This window comes from Struthio camelus, chromosome W (assembly GCF_040807025.1).
Source record: "Struthio camelus isolate bStrCam1 chromosome W, bStrCam1.hap1, whole genome shotgun sequence".
NCBI lineage: Eukaryota > Metazoa > Chordata > Aves > Struthioniformes > Struthionidae > Struthio > Struthio camelus.
Genome location: NC_090981.1, coordinates 55,795,487 through 55,819,739, shown reverse-complemented (window position 1 = coordinate 55,819,739; position 24,253 = coordinate 55,795,487). Strand labels below are relative to the sequence as shown.

Genomic DNA, 24,253 nt, shown 5'->3' with positions numbered 1-24,253 from the left:
TTGTTAATTTGAAATAAAATCATTCACCTCTTTTAGCTAGTCCTGTAGTCTTAGGGTGGGTCTCAATATTTGAATGTCTGAGCAAGCTCTACACTAACCCCTCCTGTTTCACCCTTCACCCCAGCAATGTTTTTCTAAGTTTCTTGTTATTCTTTCCTATTGTTAATGTGCTGCCAGTTTATCAGTTCTGGAGGAGGAACTTTAAAGTGATAATTTTAAGTATCAAAACTTCAGAGACCAAGAAAGTTCCAAGAAATGGTCAGAAATTTCTGCTCTCAGATATAGATGGCTCCTGTATCTTTCTTCAGGGCAATGTAGCAATGAACTATGTACCTTTTAGACAATATTGCTCATTGTAATCATCAAACTAATGTACTTTGGTAATGAGGGAAGCAAAATATCTTCCAGAGTAAATCCATTCATATTTGAGTATTTCATTCTTTCCAACATTCTTACCGGAGCTGCTTTCTTGTATGCGTGGCAGCCAGCTCCTATCCCCATATCCCGAAGAGCAATTCTGTCAGTGTAAAAATCCTCCATGTATCAACTGACATTTAACCATCATATATATGTGTTTTAGGAAGTTATAAATATGTTCTTTACAATCAAAAGGCGCCAGTGATTCAGCAAGCCCCTGTTCTTGGATGTCCAACTGGGGCCATCTTGGCAGAGGCTGATTTTCAAAAGAGAAGTTTCTCCTCACTTCAGAATATTCCCAGAAGCATACATATACAAAAGCTCAAGCTGAGGTTTCAAGTTATGTATGTTGCCCATGGTGATGCTAACTTAAGGAATTCTAACTCCTGCTTGCTCCTGCTCTGCAGTTCATGCTCCTAGGCTGGCAAAAAACTGTGAAAGAGCAGCCTAAGCATGAACTCCTTCAGCTAATCTTTCCACTAGGGAGAAGATATATGGAATCAAGTTGTCAGAACAGGTCAGAGCAAAAAATGTCAGGAAGCGATGAAAAAAATTCTGAAACCCTTTTTTTTTTTAAACTCCTCCTCTTCAGAGCTGACACTGATTTCTGCTTCCAAGCATATCTGTAAAATAACAATCTAAATATAAATTCTATTTCAGTACATACTCAATATATGGTCTAACAAGATGCTGGTTTATTATATGCCTCAACGTTACCAAGCACTTTTCTAACCAAAAAGAAAAAAAAAATTCTAATCTTACAGTTATCAGCATCTCAATTTCAAGTGTTTATTGAAATTCCTAAATTCTGTTTCACAGCGGCATGGACTCCCCCAATTTTTCTTTCTGTCAACAACCTAAAGAAACATCTACGATAGATTTTTTAAAGAGTTTTAAGGGAATTTTTTCTTGAAGCTTTAATTTAATGGGACTTAGAAGCATGTTTAAGCTGCATACAAATGTAACTTGTTGTGACGGAGGATGGACCTAAATAAGTATCAAAAAGCTGCCTTGAATCAGCACCCATGGCCCATAGAAAGAAAAGGAAATTCTATCATCATCTTCTCCAGTCCCCTACATCTTTGAGGAGCAATGCCATAGGTGTGCAGCCAGAGAATCTCCCCAACCTCCACATTTCACCCCTTACAACAGGCCATGGGATAGTTTGTTGCACCCATCCAAAATGACTATTGAGAGTAAAAAAAAAAAAAAAAGCGAAAGGAAGACAGCAGGCAGGTCAGAAAAGGTCAGGCAGAAGGACCAACACTCTGGCTCTATGACAGAGGAATGCAATTTATTAATAGGCTAAGGAGCAGAGTACCCTCAATGCCACAGAGAAAGACAAGCCCAACAGTTCCTGCCAAATCTCATAAACATGAGAAAAGTTCCCTCACAGTCCAAAACTCAATGACCAGTTTATCCTTAAGTATCTGACTAGGACACACTAAATGAGTTCCTGAAAAAATGAGGACTGCCATGTCCTCCTAGCACCACTCTATGTGAGCTGTCTCTATAGCTTCACAAGGTGATGAGTTTGGAGGACCTGCTTCACTGGGCTCCCACAGAGGCTTTGGGATTGCTCTGAGTGCTCTGAACCAGCATACTTGAAGAGCATAGCAGATAGAAGGGTGGGATCTATCCATTTCATCTTTCTAAACGGGTGCTGATGGCAGAATTAAATCTAGATTATATACAGAAGTCTTTTCCATATTTTGGAGCCAAAACAGAATTGAAACTGACTTTTGTATCCTCAGGGAGATCAGAAACAAGTGGACAAATGAACTGCGTGAGAAGCAAACAGAACTGCTAACTTGTAAATGACTTGCTTGATTAGTCGTTATTAGCAGCTGAAATGCGACTGGTAATCCATGGAGGTGATGGACCCTGTGGAATGGTCAACAGGAAACGCGGAGGAATTGATACACTGCAGGGATTGTGTGCACTTGAGAAACGAGGGCCACATGAAAAAACTTGCTTTCTCCAGTTGTGGTGTCAGCAGCCTGGACTTCGTTTGTGGCCAAAAATGTAACAGTGGATAGAATAAATGAGAACCTCTAAGCAGAGTTTTGGGACCTGAAGCTAATGAGGGCTAATAGACCAAGGGAGCACTTGTATCTTTTTGCTGGACCTTCTAAACTCTTCTCTGCTTTAACTGTTAGTCTTACAGAGGTGAGAGAATTAATTATGGAATTCTTTGCAGTCATTGCCTTAAACGGCGCTTTTTAAAAACTTGTGTATTTACCTGATCCATTATGTTTTTAGAGTTCCTGAAGCAGCCACAAGTGGCTGGCAAAAGTATCCCTCTGCCCAACTTAAAGCTCAAATTCAGGAAAATTTCTTTTGTGTACTCCTGAATTAGGAGACAGATACAGTGCAAATCTATAATAAACAAAGAGTAATGCAGTCTCCTTTCAACCTCTCCTGGTACTAACACTTCAGCTACCCTAAGATTTGAATTCTCACAGATCTAATTTCCTATATCCAGGACATTAGAGAGAGGCAACCAGGTGAGACTGACAGATCCAAATACCTCTTAGAGATCAAACAGCTTTCAAAGCAGAGCCCCAGAAGTAAAACAAAATGTATTTTTACTTCAGGGTTTATCTTTATACAATTTTTTTCATTTCATTGTGGTCCCTTGTTTCCCCACCCAGACAAAATGCAACTATGACAACATGGAAATCCCCTGAGCAGCACAGTTCTGATAATAAGATTGTTCAATGTTCAACCAAAATATTATGTCTAAAAAGTCTTTTTTTTAAAAGTTTGCTTCAGCTGAAACAGGAAAAAAGAAAAAAAAATCAAAGTCATAGCCCACTCAATTATAAACAAGACAAACTTAAAGTGAGGAGGTGTCATTTCCGGATAGTGATCAGTTTGCTCAGCAGAACCATTATTTTTGATATTTCTAGTAGAAATTAGCTTGAGGGTTTCCAGAATAATATTATATTGAATATTACTAACCTATGTGCTTAAATCCTTAAATAGACTTTTCTAATGTTTATTTAAGGAGGCGGAGAGGATAGGCCTTAGGGACATGAAGTCATGGAATCCCAGTCTATTTGAGTCAAATTTGGCTTCAGTGAGCTTGGGGTCAAACAGAGGAAACTCAGGAGGAAGAGATGAGACTAACTATGTTCCTGAAGTCACACTATCTGACCAACACCTCTGAAAGAGTATATTTCTTGAAGGGATGGCATACAAATGGGTGCTGTGCCCCAAATAATTCTGCAGGTGAAGCCAAGCTGAGGACTGAAGGGGGGCCATGCCAACGCCATGGTCTGTGGTGGAGCGGTGAGGAGAAGCTGCAGGAACAGAGGAGGTCTCGCCCAGAGCTCCCGAGCCGCGGTGCCTTGCCTAACACCTGCTTTCCTTGGTATGGGAGGCTGCTACCGCCTGACAGGGCTTTCCTGCTTTGTGGGTGGGATTTATCCTGGAGGTCTGCAAAGAAGACATCTGTCCCTGACTCACCTCGGACTCATTTTGTGGCCAGTGAAGAGATAGACATATTTAGGGGGGTAAATTTCATCTTTTAAATGTCTATTTCAGGATGGAATGAATCATGTCTTAAAAGAAGTTGCTGCTCTCCACTGGCTGTAAAGGCCAGTGAATGAAGCACAAGAAGCCCTGACATAGGTATGTACACCGTAAATACCTACATTTTGTCAGATAAATCCAACCCCATTTTTCTGTGTCTGCCTAGGCTTAGTGAGTCTTCAGGGATCACTCTCCCTCTGTGGGGACCCTCAAGGTGGGGATCACAAGGAGGCACCTGGCACAGATACGGGGAGCTACCAGGTCCTAGGTAGCCCCGCTGAGCTGTTACGCAAAGGCAACCACTTCTTCCCATTAAAGGGTGGCAGGTGATGGGATGGAAACATCCCCCCGGTGCCTAGGCAGCTTGGCTGCCTGCTACTCCCTCCCCAGGGCAGGCAGCGACACCAGGAGAGAGTCCGCCCTGGAAGAAGGACACATTCCTAGATGTGAGGGCTGAGCTTTCACCATTTTGGTGCTTGGCTTAAATTCTTTCCTTCCAAGTTAAAAAGCCACTGTGGCTCATGCAATGTGAGTCTCTTTCTTTTCAGTGTCATCGTTTTTTTCTGTTTGCTCAGGCACCATTACCAACTTCACCTTCTGCTTCCTTTACGCCCCCAACACAAAGTTTTTTTAGTGCATCCCATGCTATGTCAGTGCTTGCTCTCTTCCTTTGATTATGTTCACTTGCAGCCAGCCACATCAGTCAGCAATGAGCCTAGCCCTGTATTACCCTCTGGTGTGCATTGGTGTACAGAGCTGCAGAAAGTGTGCAGAGGAAATATTAAACACCTCCTCTTTATCTTCCTCTTTCTGCCTCTGTTTTGTCCAAAGCTCGAAAAACTGCAAGATGCACCACTTTGTTCTTAGGAGTAGGGTTTTGCAGGATTAGTCTTTTCGATAGCAACTTGTCTGGGTCAGCATTGCCGTTTTTGGGACTTCTACAATGCCAAAACTTAAAGAATAAATAGTGGCAATTCATAGCTGGAATTTTTTCTCCCTTGGAACCATGTGGCTACATTGAGAGGAAAGTGGATGCAAGGAACTAAGCAACTGAAACTGAGGGTAGAATTCAGCTCTCTGCTTTGTGGCTATCTTTGGAGTTAAGCCGCCTGACCTAAGGACTGAACAATGCTCTCCGGGAAATCAGCAGCAAAAATCCCACTAGCAAAGCTGGGGGTATGATCCAAGAAATTTGCCCCCAACTCACTGGACTTAACCAGATTCTGCCCAGTGAGTTCAATGGACTTAATGGATCAGGCCCTTAGTTTTGAAGTGGGAAGCATGTTTCAAAATAAAAGCTCTGCTATTATCTTCACACCAGCTTCCTGCTCTTTACCACCAGTCATCCTTGTCGGCATGTTTACGTTTCCCTCTGCCTGTGGTCTCTTTATCAGGCAATGGGTTTGTTCTGTCATCTAGTATAAAGTAACTGAACAAGTGGTTTGTGCACACACGTACTGCACACATGCAGCTAGCTCAGGATGACACAAATGAGTACTGTGTTGAGCATTTTCTTCTTGTTTCTTCATACCACTTTTGGGGAAAGTGGTTGCACCTCAGCAGATGGTGATGGTGAGTCATTTCATGTTCATCTTTCCACTGTGTATGATCTTGAAAACCTGGGTTAAGAGTTCCAAGATGTAACTGCTGGGTAAAACGTGTTTTAGTCTTTGGGCTCTTTCTGTTAGTGCCAGTACCTTAGATGAATGTGGAACTGGAGGATTATCTGTTGAATTCCCAGATCTGCTTTTCTTGTGATGTCCAAATTGTAATAAAATCACAGAGATGATAGCTGTACACAGAGGGCGTGCAAGATCAGACCTGTTTAGCCTTTCTCATTATATTTAGTTTTTATGATGTGAAGAGTTATGCCTGTTGGTAGGGACCCATTTCATTCCTTTGTCCGCTATAATCACTCTGAGCTGCTGTCAGAAAAGGGTGAGGTTCTGACTTTTCTTGCTTTTGGCAGTTTCTTCCAAAGAAAATGTTTTACTATAACACAAACTTAGTCTTTAATATAACACAAACTTAGTCCAACCTATTCCACTTCAAAATCCAAACATTTTTTTTCTTCCAAAGGTTATATGTGAAGGTAGTCCCAGTCTCCGTTATAGTGTGACTAAGGCAGCAGTTCAACCAGCAGCTTCTCAGCAGCCCATCATTAGTGAGCATCCATCAGTTGTACACCAAAGAATTATAAATTAATTCAACCATTTAAATTCAGACTTACAGCAGATTTCATTATTTCATTTAGACGGGTGAAAATTATTTAGCAGCAGAATTATCCAAATTAAAAAGCAAAATATAAAGAGCAACAATAAAACCACTCTCTTTCAATCTTCTGTTTCTTTTCTCACAAGAGAGATGGAAAACTGGATTTGCAGATGCAACCCCAAATATTTTAAACTTTTACTTGTCCAGCACTATTCACTCATGTAAACAGCACCGATAGAGTCTGTTGCACTGTGCATGGGGGACATGGACAATCGCTCAGTTAACAGTAATTTTACAGTTCCAGAATTTCATTGTTTAGGAGCAATAGTTCTGGTTTTTAGGAAGGTAATGTGTGTGCACCTATGCCATCTCACAGATCTAATCATGAGGATCTCCTTTTTTTCCCTATCTGTCATGTATTATAACATGTGTGTACATAAACATGTATAGCTATATAGACACTTACATAGGATATGCATGATAAGTTTATCATTTAGAAGAAAACAGAGAACAGCTTAGATCTGCATCTAACAAACTCTTGTTTTTTCTGTTTGCCTTTCGTTTATATGCCTTACAGTTGCTTAGAGCTGGGTTTTTGCAAGCGGTTACTATGGTGAGTGGTCAACACTAATGATTTATAGCTGATGTCACTGAAATCTTCAGGACTTCCTTAGAGCAAATATGACAGGACCTGTCCTTGGTTAGCCTTTTCACCAACTTCCAGTAAATCAGGACTAATCCTTTGCCTGGAAACAAACATTTGGAAAGTCCCCATTGAGCAATAAACATCTTTAATGCTTTCTTTATGAGTTGCGTGGCTTTGGCCAACAAGTTAAACAACCCAGGGTAAATCACTGGTGATGAATGTTTCAGCCTTCCCCGTCGGACTGTCATTCTTGCCCTGCCTCCTGATGAAGTGCCGCCAGCCAAGCTGCAGCAGGATGCAGGCACGATCTCACCCCCTCTCATGAGCAGAGGAGGGAAAAAGTTCATTACTGCTCTTGCCTTCACCTCCTTCTCTTTTATAAGCCACAGACTGTCCCCTCAGCTCCCTCTCCTCTCTTTCTGCCACGCACAGCCAGGCAGAGGTAGGTGGAGATCCCCAAAAGCCACGAGAGGGCTATGAGGCAGCACAAGGAAAGAGTGGCTGCAGTGGGGCGGGAAGGGACAGGCAAGGGAAAGCTGGAGGCAGCATCTTACTAGGTGTTAGTGGGCAGGACAGCTGACTGAAATGGCCCTCCTCCGCAGACTGTGTGGTTTGTCCACCCCACATCAAAACTGTTTTGATTAAAATGATTTCTCCCTGAATCAGATTAATCCTAAATCCAGTCAACATTCAGTCTGTTGCTGTTGGGACTAGAAATTTCACAGGACTGTCTGTGAAAACAGTCATTTCATCTACATGGAAAATTCAGTCACTGATCCTGCATTTACAGGTGCCTTTGGTTTTGTGTGTTGTAGTTAGTCCTGGTGGCTTCAGAGCATAAAGTTTACGCATGCGCACAGGCTCTGCTGGTACTCTTCTCTTAGTATAAGGGTTCACAGGGCTCCTGCTGTGACTGGGACCACTCGGCTGGGTGCTGTCCAAGCTCAAGAGCCAACCACTTCCTGTGAAGGACATGCCATGCTTGTAACTATGAGACTAGTTTTAATCCCGTTAGAATCTCTCCATACTGAGCTCTGCCTTGGTTTCAGCAGACCCAGGCTCAGAGGTGTGGTCTGGTCTTCTCAAGGAAAAAAATTATCATCTCGTGAACTTTTAAGTGCATAAAGAACCCTTACCAGTGTGAGCAGCGTTGGAGTCATCAAAACCATTTGCATAGTGAACACATTTGTGTGCAGTGTTTTTGAGGTTTAGGGAAGCGTAACTGGGGCTACCTAAGTATACATGTCAGCGAAAAGTAAATTTACTGTCAGCTTGTGTAGTATTAGTACCAGAAAAAGCTTTTCAAATTGCATACTTAACACCAGTCATGAGGTTTAATTATCATATATTCTATGGTTAGAATGTGATTTCCACGAATAAGGAACCATATAAACACAATGTGAACGTTCAGGGGCTGACAGGTAAAGTCCTGCACCCAAGGGTGAGCTATGCTAGTTAAAAATTCAATGACTATTTGAACTGCAAGACAAAAACTTTTTCTTTCTTTTGATTTTGCAGCCAATCTTATAGAAAATAATTTAAAACTTCTGTCACTTTTCAGTAAAGCAGTAGCAGACAGCTGAAAGATTTTTCCTGACATGATACTTATTAGTACGATACTTATCAGTTTTGTGTGTTTATACAAAATATGGTGCATGTCATTTTTATACACATAAAGCTCCAAGCAATCTATATCTCATATATAAATGAAGAGAAGTCATCCTAATTCATAAGTATTAATGCTGTCTTGTGGTAACTGTAAATAAACCAAGCTCCCGGTATTTGTATCTAAGGTCTTAGTGATGCTTTGAACGTGACATATCTGTGTATGTAGACTTTGGGTGTATCTACCTGTCTATCTAAAATATTTTTAGTAGGGATTCATTTCAGCTCACTTGTCTTCCCCTGTTTTTTGAATATATGTATATGTACGCATGCACTTTTACCCACACATCAATAATTACATGTAATACACATTTTTGTACATATATATCTGTTCAGATGGCTCAAGGCTGTGGTGATCAAGACTTTCACCTGTGTGAAACTGCTGCTGTGCTTATTCTCGATTTGCACTGTCCTCTGTTTCTCTGTCTTAAATGCTGATGATCAACCAGGTTACTCCACTACTGGCTTTGTATGTGCCTATGCTGCACAGAGTATCCCCACAAACTGGCAGCGTTAGTAAAAGAGGCCACATTTCCTCATCCTTCAAGGAGAGCTTGGAAGAGAGAACATGGGATCTCTTGTGAGAAGAGAAGATATTTCGTAGCTTCTTAGCCCCTGTTGCTCGTGGTAGCAAATGGCCACTAAATCTTAGCTCAGAGGTAGCTCTGACCCTTTCAAAGCAGCAGGCTCCAAGTTCTGAATTAATACAGCATCAAATGCTGTATTCCTCGCTCCTGCTGCCCACCACGGATGCTTGTCACAGGCGCCTTCCTCCTAGCCCCAGTCAGCACTGCATTTGCATTTTTCGCTGCAGTTCTGAATTACTTCATGTACCCCACACCAGATGTTTCTCAGCTTTGATGTCAGCAGGAAACATTGGCTGATGAGGACCCTGATGGATGCTGCTCCTTATTTACATTTTAAAGCAATCAAAAAACTAGCCCTTGATTTCTTTCCGTTGTTAAATCGTGACCATTTGGGATCTTCAGTGGTATTCCCATTCAGGGCAAGGTCTCCTTGTATGCTGGCAGCGTTTGCCAGGGATCACGGGACATGCGGTAGCTACAGTAATATAAAGATGTTTCACTGGTATATAACTATGAACCACAGTATTCAAGTAGCCAGTCACCCCTCAGTGATTCGAATTTACCTGTGCAACATCAGCGATAAGGATCATTTTCTCTGAGAGGGATTTTCCAATGGAACTGTTTCCATGGGCATTTCCCCACGTTGTTTGTGCAGATAGGTGAATCTCTCTTCTCACGTGAGCAGCCAGGTTCTTGTTTTCTCTGTGGCAGCACATGGGAATGCCACATCTAAGAGAAGCAGATAGGAAAGAATCAAAGGTGGGGGGTGGATCAGGAATTTGAAGATATTCAGGGAGAGGGTTATATATCATCACAGTGATCCTTAACCGCTGATAAAGGAGCAGAGGTGTTCCTCCCCCTGAGGACCTACTTGAGGGCTCATCACAGTAACCCTTTCATTGATCATTCAGCTATGGTGGGTGAGATTTCATGAAGTCCCACTGAATTGGCAGTTTCTGCCAGAAAGGACTCCTTTCAAAAGCATCAGTTTTTGTTTCACTGGCCTCATGTATACCGAGTGCAGGACATGAGACATATGCTCTTAGTCAAATTGTAATTGTTTTATGAGTCATCGAGGCAAATTTGCAGAAAGCCATGTGTTCTAGCAGAAAGTTTCAGCTTTCCCTCCTGAGCCTGAATTTGTGACATTTCGGAGAAGGCTGCAATACAGTCAGAACATGCTATGGGACTCAATTGCCTCATGACAGCAAAATACTCCTGTTTTTCTAAAACTACCTATATCATGTTCCAGTCTCCTCAGGAATCTGGAAACTGGCTGCACTTTCATAGCATGATCAGGGCAGGGGCAGGAAGATGCTGCACTGATACTCTCAGATGTCTGCAGGGTGGCTCGTCCTTCTGCAGGCACAGCAAAGGATGCTGTTCTTGCATCCTCCAGGGTGGATCTACTGCTTCAGAGTTACAAGATGCTTGATGTGCTGCAGGCTTTCCTGATCTGAAATTCCTGTGCAAAAAACTCCTGTAGAGACTAGCCCTTGCCCTTGAGAAGACACTAGTCTTGTGCATCAGCCCCGCACACTGCTGGCAGTAATCATGCTGAGTATATCTCTCAGTGCACACTTCTGTTCATTTTCAAGAGTGTTTTGGTCCTTGACATAAATGTTCTGCTTTTCAATGGGCCTCATGAGCATGTCTTGCTACCCTTTGCATGACAGGGGCTAGCAGTGTTTTGTAGTTTCTAATTGGAAAACCTGCTTGAGAAAGTTCTGAGGGGATTTTCAAATGCAGTGTGTCCTACTTTTTCTTGGTATGAAGTTAATCTATAACTTTTAAAACTAGAATTGCCCTGTCCTTGGCTAGAATGGCCACATCAAAGTTGTAAGGCACTAAATTGCACAGTGAACAATTTATTTATTTTCCCTGCTTTGCAGCCTATCCTGGGACTTTTTCACATAGAAGGTTTCCGAGATGACTTCAGCACGCTTCCTTGACCATGACTAACAAAAGAACATGTGTCTTGTCTGATTGAGCTATCTGCTACGCAGTGTCATTTTACAGTTCACAAAAAACTGATGATGCGGAGCACACCTTAGTACCTTCTGAGTGGGTGGGTTTCAGTCATGTGCAGGGAGAGCAACCTTGAAAGGTGTAAGTGGCTTTTCATTTCTTTTTGAACAAGCTTTCGTCTTTTACAGAACTGGTAGGTTGATCCTCTTCCTTTTAGGCCACAACTTAAAGAAACAACCTGTTTTACAATGGCTCTGTAAAACAGATAAACTAATTGGTTTACTTCTTCAGTATTCTGTGAATTTCTCCTTAGGGACCTTTGGAGACGATGAACCAGACAATTTGGACATTAACTGTTTCAGTCAGCTGGAATTTAAGGATTCCTATAGCAGCTTGACTTGCAATCTTACAGAGCTGCCTCCTCACAACACTAACTATATCCTGGCTGTGTGGTAAGCGATGTCACTGCCTGTCCTTTGGTAAAACTTCTGGGAAGCCTAAACGCAGAGAACCAGTTAATCACACTGACCTATGCTGGGAAAGAGGATTGGAAAAAATAGACAAAGTTCTGATTTGGAGTGTTGTGCCAAGTTTGAATACTATATTCAGCAAAAAATAAGAGTTTAATGAAACAGAATCTTATCCCCAAATAAGAAAAAGAATTAGATGAAAGGATCTGTAATGTGCATTATAATGTCTGTAATAGTCCTGATCTTACTTCTGTTGTTTTGGACCGTATGTTATCACTGGTGAAGCTGAGCATACACAAAGAGCATTTTCCTTCTAAACTAGATGACAGTCAAATAAAACAATGTAGGAACATTTTTGAAGAGGCAGGTCCTTTCTACACAAAATTCTTTGGTGAGAAGCCCAATTTTCCACTGAGGGGAAAATACCATTATCTCATTCAAGATCAAAATTAAGCAATTGTCTTCTCACACACAAAAATACACACTAGAATGAGTATACAAACACGCAAGCAGCTACCAAACACGTCAGTCATCTCCACTTCTATCTGAGGGCATGAAACTCTTTTCCACCTTGTTTTTGTCACTGATGGACCTAGCTGACGAAATTCAAATTTTGTTTATTTTGCATACTTTTGCTTTTCCCTTTCCTGAAACTGAAAGTATTGCGGCAGTCAGCAAAAGTGGATTTTTTTGTCTTTTGCATCTTGCTGTTCTAATCACTACTTATTTTCAACTAGTTTGTTTGTTAGAATTTTTCTATTTTCTATTTTCATGGCTTTAATTCTGGGGTTTGATTGAAATTTTATGATAGTCCTTTGTCACAGGAGTCACACAGATGAAGGAACACAGATATATTTATACCTGTGAAATTGTGCCACTGATTTCCTTACAGCCTGGCTAAGTGTTGGTCCTGTATTTGCTTCCACTGCAGTCAGTTAGAAATTTCTCATTGCCTTCAGTGAGTATCCAAACATACTGCTCTGTATTTAAAAATGGCAGCAGTAAGATCATGTTCAAAAATACATTTAAACACATATATATCCAATTAAATAATGGCTTTTTTTTTTTTTCTTGGAGAGCTCCAGGACTCTTACTGTGGTTCACATTGCTTGATTAGTATGCTCACAGACTGTGACTAAAAACAGTATCAAACTTTTAATGTCTTCATTTGCATGATATTGTTTCTTATTTCTTATTTATATGGAATCTCACTTCAGTTAATGTGAAATGAACAATCAGAATTGATCCCTAACTGTTTTATAGTAAGACTGAGAGAAAACTAATGTTGTGTCACTTTGGTCCACAGTACCAAGGAAGACAGAAATTATGTATGTTCCAATATGGAGAAACAGGAAGATGCGTATTTCTTGCAATTCACTGATATACTCTCAAACAGAGACGTTTGCATGGACTCTGGGATAAAAAGAAAAATCTGCAGGAGTCTGATTGTAACTGACATTGGTAAGACACCTAACATTTTGCACATAACATATAAACTACTGGGAAAAAAGTAGTCCAGCACAAAAATTAAGGATTAATCCAAATGAAAAAGAGGTAACATAAAATAGTATCCTAGGAGAGGATCCGTGGTTATAGTGGAGTGTGATGTTCCCCTTCCTTCAAAACCAAGCACGGTTAACCTCCATTCAAAAAGTGCAGCTGAATTCTGGCTTATTATAACACTCTGTTTGCCCAGACCTTGACGTAGATCAAATTGTATGGGTATTCTGGGGCTTGGATGAAATCTCAAGAAGGGACATTTTGTTAATCTTTTACTAGGACTTCTGCAATTTCAGGGCTGACAGCTGAATGTCTAGTGCAGCCACACTCTTAATCCCACACAGGGCTTGTGAGGTTGCACGATTTCCATGCCTTGCTTCTTGGTGGAATCAACGGTCTGAAGTAGATGTTCATGATCCCTGCAGCACAGAAAGGACACTGAGGGCCCACGAATGGGTTTGTCGAAGCCCCAGCGGGGAGCTGCTTGAGCTAAGAAATGGGGAATTCAGAGGGAAGAGGGGTTGCTTAGGACTTAACTCTCTCAGGAGTTTGTCTCATTTGAGGGCTGTAGAGAAGCCCTTATAGGGCGCTATTTTCTGCGCTGAAGTTGCATTGATTTGCCTTCTTTTGGCAGTAGACGCTGTGATGTCCTTTGCTTATAAAGCATGGGCTTTACTGGGCCAGTAGTTTTACAATCATTTTATACCTCATGTCAGTTTGTGGGCCAGCCTGGGCCAACTTACTGTGACCAGAAACCACCTAGAAATGCCCCCTAACAGAGCCGCTTTCCAGTTGCTTAGTGATTTGCCACAGTAAATGCATCATAACACTACTGCATAGTCAACACTGGCTTCTTAACAGCTTCCACGGTTGAAGCTGTTCTTCAACACCGGTCCTTAACAGTCACGGTTACAGCTCTTAATGTTGAAGAGACAGCCATGGTGACTGACAGGTTACTCCTTAAAGGGAATTTAATAGACTCTCAGTTGAAGGCAGAAGTCTCAGAGCCCTGGTTAAAGAGAACAAATTTCAGGTCTCCAAGCATAGCTAGTGCAGGGGTGCGGGATGCTTTGGCATTATTTTCCAAGGACTCAGTGTCACAGTCCGGGGGAGTGCTGTTCCTGCCGCGAACGCCGTACCAAGGAGCTCCTCTGCCACAGTAGATGAACACCAAGGCCCACTTGGGACTGGCGTGAAACGAGAAAGTGGAGCTTGTCATTATGCTTGTCCAGATCAGGCCAGACGCACACTATCCCTAGGTCACCGGGAGCGGATCGAACTTGGAATGGACTTTTCTAAACCTGTTTGTTTTGTAGTAGCATTAATCTGCTCCTGTTATATCCTGTTTTGCTATCATTTGCAGTTAAGCCAGAAATACCATTTGATATAAACATCACATATCAAAAGGAGGCAAATGAATATCTTATTCATTATAGTACCCCACACTCATGGAAGAAATACTTAAAGAACAAATTAATACACCAAATAGCCTATCACCAGGAAGAAGGAATTTGGAAGGTAAGTGACAACGTAGGCATGCTTACACTGATTTCTGAAACTAACATGACCAGAAATGCCAATGTCGTGTAAAAAACCCAAATCTGCACTTTTGCAGTTCTCCAGTTGAAAACGTGGAAAGATGTAATGCTTGGCATTGAAACATTTCATTAGTTGAAACAATTCCAGCCTGACAGCAACTTTGTCTAATAGATACTTTTCTGGACTACAGAAGCTTCCTTCATTTGTACTTGTGCCTTGCAGTGAAAATTGAAGAAATAATCAAGAAATAGAGCCATCCTGAATATTATTGGTAATGATGTTTGCTGTGATGGCCTTGTTCTTATTTTCTGTGCCACCAGCACCATTTTTCTGTGCCACCAGCACCATTTTCCAGCCAGCTCTTAGTTGGCATTTATCTCTCTTCTGATTCTGTCCTGACTACCTGGCTATCGAGCCAGGCTGATGCTGTGATGATCACCTTTACAATAAGCAAACACACAAAGCAAACAGTAGAGGCCTGCAAGGACACATCTGAACTCACATCTGTGCATAGCTGAGAGTTTAGAATTTCAAAAAAATATGTATATATATTTCACAGCTTGGAGTCTCTCCTTCAGCTGTAGCTATAGATTATCATGTGTTGGGACCCTCTTCAGAAAATTTCAGGCTATGCAAGACCAGCCAAAGAGTTTCTGCTCTTTGAATGAAACCCACTGTCAGCTGTTTTTCTCTGGTCTTTCTGTGAAATGTTTAGAAAACTTCTTTGCTAAGATGGTTTGCTTCTAAGTAATATGGCTTGGACTTGCATTTTGTTTAACCTGAAAGATGCTTTTTTTGTCTTTTCTAGAAAAATTAATGGATTTTTGTGTGTGTGTGTGTGTGTGTGTGTGTGTGTGTGTGTTTAGACAATAGAGTCTCCATATCTGCAGGTAAAATTACTGGGGAAAAATCTTGAAAAAGATGCATCATATGAGGTAAAAGTCCGTTCAAAGCCCAATGGAGATTATTTTAAGGGCACATGGAGTGACTGGAGCACTTCCAAGAGCTTCAGAACAGCAGGGGAACACTCCACAGAGAAAGGTAAGGGCAGAAAACATTTTTTTCCATTTGTGAGAAAAAGCTCAGCCTGAGCAGGTAGAGTTGGGGCCCTCACGCTGCGATCAGTGACACCCTGACTCCCTGGCTGCCCCAGCAGTGGTGACGGCAAGAACTAGGGGAGGGGAAGAGCATTGCCATGCCCTGTGGGAACTGAACGCGGCCCCGGGGAGGGGTGTTGGCTGATGTGAGCTGGTCAGATGCAGAGGGTTTTATGCAAACACATCACTTTAATCTCAGACACGATACAGGACAAAAATCTCATCATTTCACTTGTGAGCACAGAAAATCCTTCCAGTCCTTAGAGTTCCTTCAGGCTCCAGGGCCCTCAGGGCTCCTCGGCACACCATATAGTTCAAAATCACATCAGTGCTGCTGTAAAGATACAGCAAGTGACAGCTTCCTCATGCTGGAGGCAATAGCAGACTTTTTGAGCTGCTTTAATTCAACCTGGGAAAGCAGTTTAATGTTCAATCAAATGTTGAAAATCTGAGAGCTTTCCTCTCTCCACCTTCAGGGAGTTTGGAGAAACTGACTACTGCATCAGCCTAACGATAGGAAAATGCAATGTTGGGCATTAATTTCTAATTTAGTGTCTGAAAAGACATTACAGTTACAGTGGCTAACAGTGAGGTATTTATATGCAATAGCAGATGTTCTTTTTTTTTTCTTTAGACACTGACTTGGTCATGATTATACTTTCCATCCTGGGATTCATTTTGTCAGTTGTCATGATTGTCCTGATCCTAACTTTTTGGGAAAACAGGTAATCTAAGACTTTTTGTGTCAGAAAAAGAGATGGAAGCCAATCCTATTCTAACAGTCCCTGTTATACTTGTGAACTGTTCTCTTTCCATCTCTGGGCCTCTATACCAAGCCAAAAGCAGGCAAAGAGTAAAAGAAGTGAGCAATCAAGGATAGAGTGCTGGTAGGCAGAAGACAAGCTGTTATCCTCTACCACTTTAAGAGCGGATTTCAGTGTTGAGCTTGAAACACTGGGACCTTTTGGGATCTGAAGCCAGCACAAAACACTGTGTCAGTGTTTCACTGGAGGCACATTTGACTCATGAACCTCGAGCAAGATTCAGAAAGGACAGCAAAGCATGGCTTTTAGTGAAGTCCCAAGATTTTTGAAAACTGTTTAGTGGAGAGATTGTCTCTTTCTCTTTCATATGCTGAGTCAACAGGATGTTCACACTTTGACCCCTTCAAAAGCAACGTGGCAGCTCTCTCTGGGAAGAGGTCTTGGTGTTGTCAGGCACAAGCCCAGCCTGCTGCAGGTCACATTTGGTGTGATGAAGCCAAGCTCTACCTCCCCCTCCGAGGTGGTCAGGGAGGAGCTGGTACTAAGGCTGTATTTCAGAGGCAGTCTTTTTGCTGTTTTTTTTTTTCATTTGTTAGCTACAGTGCAGTAGATAGGTATCTGTAAATATAGTAAATGTATTTTAGAATAATATAGCTTTACGCGTTACATATATTATATATAATACATAGCTAATACATACCCAGAGAGGTAGTGGAGTCTCCTTCCCTGGAGATTTTCAAAACCCGTCTGGATGTGATCCTGGGCAATATGCTCTAGGTGACCCTGCTTGAGCAGGGAGGTTGGACTAGATGATCTCCAGAGGTCCCTTCCAACCTAAACGATTCTGTGATTCTGTAATAGACAAATCTAAGAAAATAAATAAATAAATAATCTGGTGGACCTAGAATCTGAAATGACAAAGTCTTAAGTCTAGCCATAAGAGATGAACCACTTGCAGGGAAAATGCCCAGGGCTGTACTGTGGTGTTCAGACCAGCCAATGCAAACGGCCACCATCCGTAGCATCCACCTCTGCCAATATCCAGAGATATGGACAAATGCAAGCTGCCTGCTGCGGACGACCCTTGGGCTGTGCTAACTCCTGCGTTACACGTGGGGATTGTCTGGAGATGTGCTAGCTAGGCCTGCTCAAACCATGCCATTGACCATTCTAATAATTAAACAGCATACACATCTGAGTTGTCTGTCAGGGAATGCTCCTTCATGCTGCTTAATTTGCTAGTATAAATGTGACTTGACATTTCTATCCCTCGCTTTTAGTGTTCCTGAGCACCTGTAATTCTCCTGACTTTGCTATAAGTTCTGCATGTATAAAAAATCTCTGAAAAAATCACATTTTAGACAGTGAGACCCTTTGAGCCCAGAGGTCCCCTTTTTAAAAAGCAAGAGGGTTTTCATATATGTATTTGCACAGACAGATATAAATTCAGATTCATCTGTATCTGTATCTATATCTATATTATCTATATCTCTGCAACACTGCGTGTCAATGAGGCTATATTTTTTAGATGCAGCATAGCTGAAGGGTTTGAGTTGCACAGCAAGAGAACTTTCTTAATTAAGGCAATAAGATGACACCTATGGGACAAGGCTACAACATAGATGTCTGAAGCACAGACAGTTGGCCAGGGAGTGGGATAATGTGCAATTAACCACAGCAGCTTGTTCCACTTGCAAAAGTTATTTTTGCCATACAAAACCCAGTTAACATAGCCATATTTAAATGAGACCTTTACTAGCACAATTTGCTGCTTTTCCAGTAGTGGGGAAGTGTCTTACTTTAACCAAGGCAATCTGTGCATTCAAAAGAGCAATGACTATTAGGTGACCTTTATATCTCAACTTCTTTTCCTGCCTTTATTGTATTCTGAGCCTTCTCTTCCGTTTACTCTGAGTAATGTAAGCCACCCCTAAGACTTTGCAAGAATTAGTACAAATGATGCAGTATGAACCTCCTACATCTCAACATATCTCTCTTTGGCTGTTGTTGAGCCCCTTTTTGTCTACCGTTACTGTTTCAGAATCAAGCCCGCTGTGTGGCCAAACCGTTCTGATCATAAAAAAACTCTGGAGCAACTGTGCAAGAAGCCAAAAAACGTATGTACTTCTATTGTTCTTATTACAAGAGTATAGGCTATTGGGAACATAAGTAACATCCATGACACTGTGCGCATTTGCTGCATGGGCTAGGCCATCTTTCAGAAATGGCTTCTAAGTTTCATTCAAGAGAGGAAGCATTTGCACAGGCAGATGCTGTTGAAGGGTATGAGTATAATAGACAGCTCAATGACCTGCCTGAGCTGAGTTGCATAAAAAAACTATAGCATGTTAGAGAACTTGATATAGGCTGACAGGTTAAAGGAATAGGGTTTGCTCAGTCTAAAAAAGAGAAAATTCAGAGGTGAGCTAATCATAGCCTTCCAATACCTAAAAGGTAGCTGTAGAGAAGCTGGAGGTGCTCTCTTCACAGGGATGCATAGTGACAGGACAAGAGGAAACAGACCCAAGTAACTTCAGGGGAAATTTCAGCTGGGTATAAGAAAAAAAAAATCTTCACTGTGAGAACAATTAAACATTGTGTAGGTCACTGAGAAAAGAGTTAGAAACTCTGTCTTTGGAAATATTCAAGACTTGGCTTGACAGAGTCCTGGATAACCTCACCTAAGGTCCTGCTTCTGGCAGAAGGTTGGACCAGATGGAATCCAGAGGTCACTTCTATCCAAGACTTTTCTGTGAAGCTATGATCATGGGGCTGGATGGGGGGACCTCTGCAAATGTAGCTGGCAATGCTCATATCCCCTCATAGACCAACAGAACTACTCATGTCCCATAAAGTACATGAACTGCTTTTTGCCACACAAAGGCCTGATGGATAAATGTTACAACTGTAAGGTTTGTAGCAGTTTTTTAACCAGTTGACTTACAACTACACCTAGTGTATTTTTTCACTGAGAAACTCATCAGTGCTAGTTTGCCAAATGAACAGCAGTCTCCATTTAGTGCATTATTAGCAAGTTATTAATTTTCAGAGGTCTAAAAAGTTTCTTTTATCTCTTGTACTCTCTAGTGCAGGGATCCCTAGTATGTTTCAGGAAGTCATGATAAACATTTCTTTCCCACAGGAACATAAAACTGAAAGGAACCGTGTGGGTCAACACATGCATTCCTATGAAATGACAGGTGCGCAGTAGATATCTGGCTCAGAACAGTCTGTAAAGCAGTACTATCATGCTGCACAGACCATAAAACCCTCTCTGGCGCCCCTGCCTGGAAGACCCCACTAGATAGATTTGAATTATAATAGGAAAGGATTTTGAGCTAGGTCATAGCTAATTCTCTGCTAACCTGTTGGTCAGTCTGTTCAAGGGTAGTTCTAGAGTTAAAGAAATAAATACCCTTCTAAAATCAGATGGATTATCAAAGCATCTTTTCTATTAAGTCACTGCCCACTGTTAACTGACCACAGTGTTCCTTTTGCCATGCAGAATTTTGATATAAGCTTTAACCCAGAGAGTTTCGGTTATGTTCATATCCATAAAGTGGACGGCATTCAAGCAAAAGCTGAAATGGAAAGTTTTCTACAGCCGCCAGCTGCTCCGCAGGCAAATATTTCAGAAAAATTTTGGAGTGGATCAAACCTGAAGATGAGCTCTGCTGGGATAGACAAAAGCAAACTAAACCTGCCTGTGACTTACGGAGGAATCTGGCCAACTGAAGCTTTGAATGGACTCTTGGGTAAAAGCCAATTTCCGGTCATTGAAGAATTTAGCAGCTCCAGCATGTACGAAGTCTGCCGTAGCAATGAGACGCCCCTGTGTAGTGATGGACCTGGCCTCCATTGCACTCCTCCCTTGGGCCCCCCAGGCCAACCCAGACCAGAGCCCATAAATGCTGACACGGTATCCCATATGCAGCCTAACAGTGAAATTAGGTCAGCAAATAATGAAGACGCATATGTCACAATGTCCAGCTTTTACAATAATCAGTAAACCATAACAAAAACAATGGAATACTGTTTTTCTGTAACAGAAGCAGGATACTTTTCTCTTTTACTCTCCTGCCTCCTGCATCAGAGTAGCATATCTCTGTAATGCACCTTTCTCATTGTGCAATGCTATACTTACAAGGAGGAGGATTTGTCTGCATTTCAGCAATCTATGGCCTAACCTCCATTCTCAGCGTGCCAGTAACAACCTTCACTGCAACAGAAATGAAACGTAATCCACTCTGACTTTAATTTTCAGATTTAATTAATCCACGACAATGATACTGCACTTCTAGCTGAGATTCATACTGTGTCTCATAAATGTTGGTGAACTCTTCTGTTGACCTGTTGGTTGAAGAGTTAAGCTCTTATTAACATCTACACAAGAAATACGGCAACAAATGCAAATTAAATAAAATCTGATCTCTTTTAAGCTGAGGTAGGTCAAGAGTAAGTCACCTTCAGTTGGAGGAACTCTGGGAGTTTGTGAAACCCCAGTAAATGAGAACTACTATTAAGCATTAGTTGTCCAGGGATTCAGGAGCTTAATCACTGTGAAGGGAGCTTGCTGAGTCCCCAGGGAAAATGGCACATGGAATCACTTTACGAAGACATTTTCTCAGAGTTATTTTTTTTGGAGAGATCATGGCAAAGTAAAACCTCACATATAGCCACTTTTTGCTTTTGGTGAAGATCTGCACTGGAGGCGATTTTAGACTCTTTAGGTACTTGTGCTATATATTAAAGATATTCAGTAGTTCATTACTACCCTTTTTTAGTTAAGAAAATGGAACAAAATCAATGAAAAGTGAAATCCTAGCCCTTCCTGTAAACCGGATTGGACCTGCAAAAAGCATGACATTGTCTTTCTCTGCATCCCTTGTGCAAGCATTAGTGCAGCATGCGAGTAGTTTCCATGACAGAAAGACTGAGCTAGCATGTTTGTTCACTAGCATTATTCCCAGTGCCTGTGGCTGCATGAGAATACGTTGAACTTGCCGATGTAACATCTGACCTAGGAAGGGCAATGGAGCTTCATGGATCCTGCCAGTGACTAGAAGAGCTATATTCAAAAGAAAAGAAGAAAAGAAAAACGCCATTGTACCTTGTAAAGATGATGCAAAAAAAAAAAAAATCTCCTTGAGGTTCTTACTGAGGAAGGCACCTGTCCCTGAATCACAGAATCTCAGAATGGTTGAGGTTGGAAGGGACCTCTGGAGATCATCTAGTCCAACCCCCCCTGCTCAAGCAGGGACCTCTAGAGCATATTTCCCAGGATCACATCCAGACGGGTTCTGAAGATCTCCAGGGAAGGAGACTCCACAACCTCTCTGCGCAACCTGTTCCAGTGCTCTGTCACCCTCACAGTCAAGAAGTTTTTTCTCAGCTTTAGGTGGAACTTCCTGTGCTTCAGTTTCTGCCCGTTGCTTCTTGTCCTGTTGCTGGGCACCACGGAGATGAGTCTGGCCCCATCCTCTTGGCACTCCCCCTTCAGATACTTGTACACATTGATGAGATCCCCCCTCAGTCTTCTCTTCTCCAGGCTGAACAGGCCCAGCTCCCTCAGCCTTTCCTCATAGGAGAGATGCTCCAGTCCCCTAATCATCTTCATAGCCCTTCGCTGGACTTGCTCCAGGAGCTTCATGTCTCTCTTGTATTGGGGGCCCAGAAGTGAACATAATACTCTAGGTGGGGCTTCTCCAGGGCTGAGTAGAGGGGGAGGGTTACCTCCCTTGACCTGCTGACAATACTCTTGCTAATGCACCCCAGGAGACCATTGGTCTTCTTGGCCACAAGGCCACATTGCTTGCTCATGGTCCACCAGGACTCCCAGGTCCTTCTCTGCAGAGCTGCTTTCCAGCAGGTCAACCCCCAGCCTGTACTGCTGCATGGGGTTATTCCTCCCCAGGTGCAGGACCCTGCGCTTGCCTTTGTTGAACTTCATGAGGTCTCTCCAGCCTGTCCAGGTCCCTCTGAATGGCAGCACAGCCCTCTGGTATATCAGCCACTCCTCCCAGTTTTGTATTGTCAGCAGCAAACTTGCTGAGGGAGCACTCTGTCCCTTCTTCGAGGTCACTGATGAATAAGTTAAATAATACTGGACCCAGTCTTGACCCCTGGGGGACACCGCTAGATATAGGCCTCCAACTAGACTCTATGCCACTGACCACAACCCTCTGAACCCTGCCATTCAGCCAGGTCGCAATCCACCTCGCTGTCCACTCATCTAACCCACACTTCCTGAGTTTCCCTATGAGGATGTGATGGGAGACAGTATCAAAAGCCTTGCTGAAGTCAAGGTCCTTCCCATCCCCCTTTTCTGGGCTCTGTACCCAGCTCCATGGGGCTTCCCCACATGCTGCCACACAGAAGGCTGTGTCACTTCACAGTCCTTCTGGGATGCTACGCATTGTGAAGCACACACTTGGAGATAAAGCTGCTATAGCCACAGGGTTGCATGACAACCAAAAGGAGTGTGGCCATGGGAAATCCAAGCTGCTTTGGTATGTTCTGGGATTGGGGTTCATCTCCCTGTGACCTATTAGTCCCTCTAGCTGCTTTAAATTCTCCTTTATCAAAACATATTCACATTCCCAGGGTCATACAGGGTAAAAAGAGACCTCTCATCCTCGGAGCTGCTCTAACTTGTTCTGACTGGCAATAACCACTAAGAAGTCATTGATTGCTGCAGGAAAACAGCACTCTCAAGATGGTACTTTACCTTCTCCAGCTCTACTCGATGTTATGGGAACATTCAACCAGGGCCAACTTTATGGTCTCTGTGTGCAAAAGACTCAAGGATTTGGCTCGAGGTAGTCCAGTGATATTTTGCAGAATTGTTTTTATTGCTGTTTCTCACAGAATAGCGCATTGATTAACACAACAGGAAAAGATGAAAGCCCTGGACATTCATTTGCTTTGTAATGCTTTATAATGCTTGTATTTCATTTAAAAATTTTCATTTAAAAATAGCTGCTAATAATGCTTGTACTATGAAGACTTGCACAGTGCAATTGTAGATGCAGACAGATTGTGTTGGAAATATACTCTGTTCTGGTAACTCAATGACAGATAAGAAGGAAATAGAGAAAGAAGCGAAAGTCCATCAGAAAACCCCTGTACAGTATGTACTATGCTTATTTGGAACTCATATATACACTTTACAAGATTAAAAGGGACTTCATAAACATCTATTTGCACTATTTAAACAGTAAGATACCTGTAAGTAATGGTCCTTCTGTTTGTCCAGAAAGGTATGTTGTTCTATAATACGAGAAGAATATTATAAACGTGATGTTTATTTACTTTAATTACTCTGAAATAGCCATATTTTTCCTATGTAGTAGTCATATTTTTGCATAGCTGCTGAGGTTTAAACATTCATTCTATTTCCTATGTCTTATTTAATTAGATAACATGTATCCTTGGTTTTATAACATTTTTACCGTATTAAAAGGACTGGCTATTTGCACCACATATTTATTGCACTCTGATTCAGCCTTATTGTGCTTATGTGTCAGGATAGCCTTACTCTGCTGCCACTGAAATTAGGATAATGCTGTGGGCTTTAGCTAGGTGGCACGAGGCCGTGATGTGCCTGCAGGGAGATTGTACAAAGGACACAAGTTCGGCTGCTTTGGGGGGTGGCAAGGCTGTGACATATTGCAGTCAAACTGCTGTACCCTGGCTGAGAAGGGGCTTCACAAGCACCCCCAAGCTGTGCCCAGGTCTTGGATTATTTTTCTCTCTCCCCCTTCATCACCACCACCCTGAGAGCCGAAGCACAGCTAGATTTCCACTTCTTCCCACTTCTGTCTCACTGACAGTCGGCCAGCATAAAACC

General features: G+C 42.1%; 1 protein-coding gene across 3 annotated transcripts; it reads left to right on the top strand.

Moving 5' to 3' along the window:
- Positions 1–3,980: 3,980 nt before the first annotated feature.
- On the top strand, positions 3,981–23,884 carry LOC104147783 (interleukin-7 receptor subunit alpha). 3 transcript variants are annotated; one of them, XM_068925987.1, is made up of 8 exons: positions 3,981–4,053; positions 11,348–11,486; positions 12,811–12,965; positions 14,368–14,522; positions 15,410–15,584; positions 16,275–16,365; positions 18,446–18,521; positions 19,910–23,884. In XM_068925987.1, exons 3-8 carry the CDS (start codon positions 12,845–12,847, stop codon positions 20,411–20,413), a joined length of 1,122 nt encoding a protein of 373 aa, XP_068782088.1. In that variant the 5' UTR covers positions 3,981–4,053; positions 11,348–11,486; positions 12,811–12,844; the 3' UTR covers positions 20,414–23,884. The 3 variants fall into 3 exon arrangements, with proteins under 3 accessions (XP_068782088.1, XP_009678916.1, XP_009678919.1); XM_009680621.2 differs by lacking the exon at positions 3,981–4,053 and adding an exon at positions 5,163–5,526; XM_009680624.2 differs by lacking the exons at positions 3,981–4,053; positions 11,348–11,486 and adding an exon at positions 5,163–5,526.
- Positions 23,885–24,253: the final 369 nt, after the last annotated feature.